This window comes from Monopterus albus, unplaced genomic scaffold (assembly GCF_001952655.1).
Source record: "Monopterus albus unplaced genomic scaffold, M_albus_1.0 scaffold69.1, whole genome shotgun sequence".
NCBI lineage: Eukaryota > Metazoa > Chordata > Actinopteri > Synbranchiformes > Synbranchidae > Monopterus > Monopterus albus.
In genome coordinates, this window is record NW_018127949.1 from 2,987,434 (window position 1) to 2,991,229 (window position 3,796).

General features: G+C 40.5%; 1 protein-coding gene across 1 annotated transcript in view; it reads left to right on the forward strand.

The window, feature by feature from the left end:
• scd (stearoyl-CoA desaturase (delta-9-desaturase)) overlaps nt 1-3,788 on the forward strand; it is a 4,548-nt gene extending 760 nt beyond the window's left edge. Inside the window, exons 3-6 of the mRNA XM_020605235.1 lie at nt 1,028-1,158; nt 1,305-1,510; nt 1,880-2,112; nt 3,119-3,788. Coding sequence (XP_020460891.1) covers nt 1,028-1,158; nt 1,305-1,510; nt 1,880-2,112; nt 3,119-3,318 — 770 coding nt within the window. The 3' untranslated portion in view covers nt 3,319-3,788. The remainder of the gene's footprint in view (nt 1-1,027; nt 1,159-1,304; nt 1,511-1,879; nt 2,113-3,118) is intronic.
• Nucleotides 3,789-3,796: the final 8 nt, after the last annotated feature.

Below are 3,796 nucleotides of genomic sequence, written 5' to 3' on the forward strand. Positions count from 1 at the left end.
GCTGGGTGATCATTGTGACGTTTTTTGTGGAATACATTTTACCCCAAATCACAGCTTTGTCAGCACCCTGGTCCAGTCCCTCACCACTTCTGCATGCATATAAAGAGATAGTTGATTAGATCTGTGCACAATCTTCCCAGTATCTTAAAAAGCTGAAAGCTGCATAGTGCACCCTTGTTCTGGTTTTTGATAATTAACATATTGCTGGAGTCATTTATTATATTTACCAGTTCTTACCTGCTCCTCCAGTGTAAGATTCTATTTTATCTGTTTTATAGACTTGCAAACTGAACATTGTGTGCATTTGGACCAAAATTTTCACAAAAGAACTAATAAGCTAATTGGAAAAACCAAGAACAAATGAATCAGTAATGCTGATACATGCACACTGAAATTTTCCCATTGTGGGATCAATAAAGTACCTACCTACCCACTCACCCACTCATCAGATCCACCCAGTAACCAGCCGGTATAAAGTTTGAGTGTCACAGCTCTGCACCACATGCTTGGTTTGTGGTTTTTAACCTCCAGTGAAACAAACAGACAAGTACCAACCGGTTCAGTCATATACAACTCTTTAATTATTTTCAACTTGAAATATTATGCAATAAAGCCAGTATGATATATTTAACTTCAGTCAGGTAACAAACTAAAGTAAAGACGAAAATAAAGTGTCTCAGGCAGGTGTTGGGCCACCATGTTCCACAAGAACAGCTTCAGTGCACTTAGGCGTTGACTGTCCAAGTCTCTGAACTCTACTGGAGGGATGGACACCATTCTTTCAAAGGATATTCCCTCATTTGGTGTTTTGAAGATCAGTCCAAAACTCCCACTCAGTCTTCAGCAGGGTTGAGATCTGATGACTGCAAAGGGATATGAGGGTCATATTATTAGCATCATTTTCATAGTCATCAGCTACACAAACATCATGTTTTCACTTGTAAGCAGACAGTAATGTGCAGTAGAGTTTATAACAGGAGCAAACACCTGAATGTGGTTAAACTTGTTGTTGCATTTCTGCCCACAGCAACACTTTGTTTTTTTATAAGCGGTCTAGGAATTACTGCAGGAGCTCATCGCCTGTGGAGTCACAGATCCTACAAGGCGTCATTACCTCTAAGAATCTTTCTTAGTGTTGCTAACTCCATGGCATTTCAGGTACCTAAAACTGACACATCACACAGATATGCAGCCCAACAAGCACATACCTGATGTTGTGATAATAGCAGTTTTCATTACTGTGTAAGTGCTACATTGTGTCTACAGTGTACGTATGTAATCTCTGCCTTTACTTGGACCCACAGAATGATATCTTTGAATGGGCTCGAGACCACAGGGTTCACCACAAATATTCAGAGACAGATGCTGACCCACACAACGCTGTCCGGGGTTTCTTCTTTGCTCACATTGGCTGGCTGCTGGTGCGCAAACACCCTGATGTCATTGAGAAAGGACGCAAGCTGGAGCTCACTGACTTGCTGTCTGACAAAGTTGTAATGTTTCAAAGAAAGTACGTAGCTCGAATCAATGAATTATTTCATACATAATCTACCAATTAAACCTAAGCCTGCAAGTATTAAACATCGTAAATCAGGTGCACTTTACTCTTATGGCAGGTAGTGTGAACAGTAGACGCAGCACTGAGTTGTATAATTTTGTTTTCTGACAATATGTCAGGTCTGTAGTCATTCTGGTTTATCAAGGTAAAAGTTTGCATGCAAGATGATATTGATATGAGGCAGGCTGCAATGAAAACATGTGGAGCAAAAAGAGAATAAACAGCCCGACTCACTTCTGACAAAACAGAATGTATTTGGTGTTGAACTTGTACTGATTAAACAATAAGTTGTATTCTCTCCACTTTTCATCTGCTCAACAGGTACTACAAGCTGTCTGTACTACTCATGTGCTTCTTTATCCCCATGTTCGTGCCTTGGTACATGTGGGGAGAGTCTCTGTGGGTGGCGTACTTCGTCCCAGCTCTGTTGAGGTACACTTTGGTGCTGAACGCTGCCTGGCTGGTCAACAGCGCGGCTCACATGTGGGGAAACAGGCCCTATGATAAGACCATCAATCCCAGGGAGAACCTGTTTGTCACATTAAGCGCTATAGGTACGGAAAACACAAGAATGCATGCTCTCATTGTAACAAAAGACAAGGCAGAGAAGTTAAAGGATAGGATTGGTCATTTTCTGTATTAACAGTATTTTCAGCACTCCCCATAGAGACACTAAAACCAACAGTGACTTGTCTCTGCTCACGAGTAATGTCTGTTAGTCTTCACCCTGGATTAGCTTATTCGTTTGTGCCATAGGCCTCCATTGTTCCAAAATGATTAAAAACACATCAGTGAAGCACAGCACTGCACTGGGTGACATCTTTCGTCATTACAGAACACCAGGCCTGCATATTTCTGTATCACTGCAAAAAGTTATGAGCTTTTGGCATAACATTTTTAAGAACTATGCGGGTCATGTGTTTCATTAATCATTTTTGAACAACATTGGAGGTCTAGGACACAGACAAATAAGCTAATCCAGGCTGGAGACCGACTGACATTAACTGTCAGTACAGGCAATTCATTTTTGGTTTTAGTCTCTGTACAGCACAATTAAATGAATAATTCAGGAGTTAATAATTTACAGTGTTTATTCATGTTCATCAGTAAAACTCCAAAATGACCATCTTTCTCTGGTGGAACTAATTGACTCCTCACACCCATTACTGGTGCAAAAACAATTGAGTCATAGGCTTATCAACTGTGTTTGTGTTGCTCAGGAAAATGCATGCCTCATTTTGGATGCTTTTGTAAATCATGAAGTCTTTTGGGGCCAGAGGGTGTCACATGACCCTGCCACTTCAAACTCACCCACTACACCAAAATCACCTCACAGCCCAACGCTGTTCGAGGATTCCCACTCAGGAAACACAAATACTTGTTGTCTGTAAGGTAGTTATCATGATATCCTGCTCATTAACAAGATTATTGGATCGTTGCTTAGAATCATGATGTGTCACTAAACTCGCCCTCGATCTAAAAACCTAGTAAATATCATCTAGCTATGCAGGATCTGAATTGGTTCCTGTGGTTCATATGTCTGTTTCCTATGCCTCACAGGTGAGGGGTTTCACAACTATCACCACACGTTCCCCTATGATTATGCAACCGGTGAGTTTGGCTGGAAGTTCAACTTTACCACTTGTTTCATTGACGTCATGTGCTTCTTGGGCCTGGCCAAGGACTGCAAGAAGGTTCCCCATGAGCTGGTACTGGCTCGTATACAACGCACTGGAGATGGAAGCCACCGGAGTGGCTAAGGTTGTTGAAGTGTAGTCAGCTTCAAGGGAAAGCAGCTAAGAAGAAGAACCTTCAGAGTCCTTTGACAGCTATACATTTCTTATCCTCCGAGGATAAAAGTCAGCTCCATGAGGGCCTTGACCACATCTTGCTTGTTTTTGTAGCTGTAACTAAACAAATTGTTCAAGATGGATTAAAAAAAACAAACCCATTTTGTTAAGCTCTTGTCTTGGTTTCTGTTGTTTGGTCAGGTCAAGATTTTGTAATGATATTTATACTTAGCTGTTTTTGCCACTTTGGTGTGCATTTCTTCATTCAAGATCAGTCATGTAGCGGATCATGTATTACTCACTTATCAATGAAATATATAACAGGAAGTGGAGCATTGAAATGTGGAGTAACAATGTTTTAACTGATAAAATGTGACTGATTGGAAACTATTGCCTTTATTGCAATTTATAAAATGTTTAATAGCTAAGATATAAATTAACTTTTTAA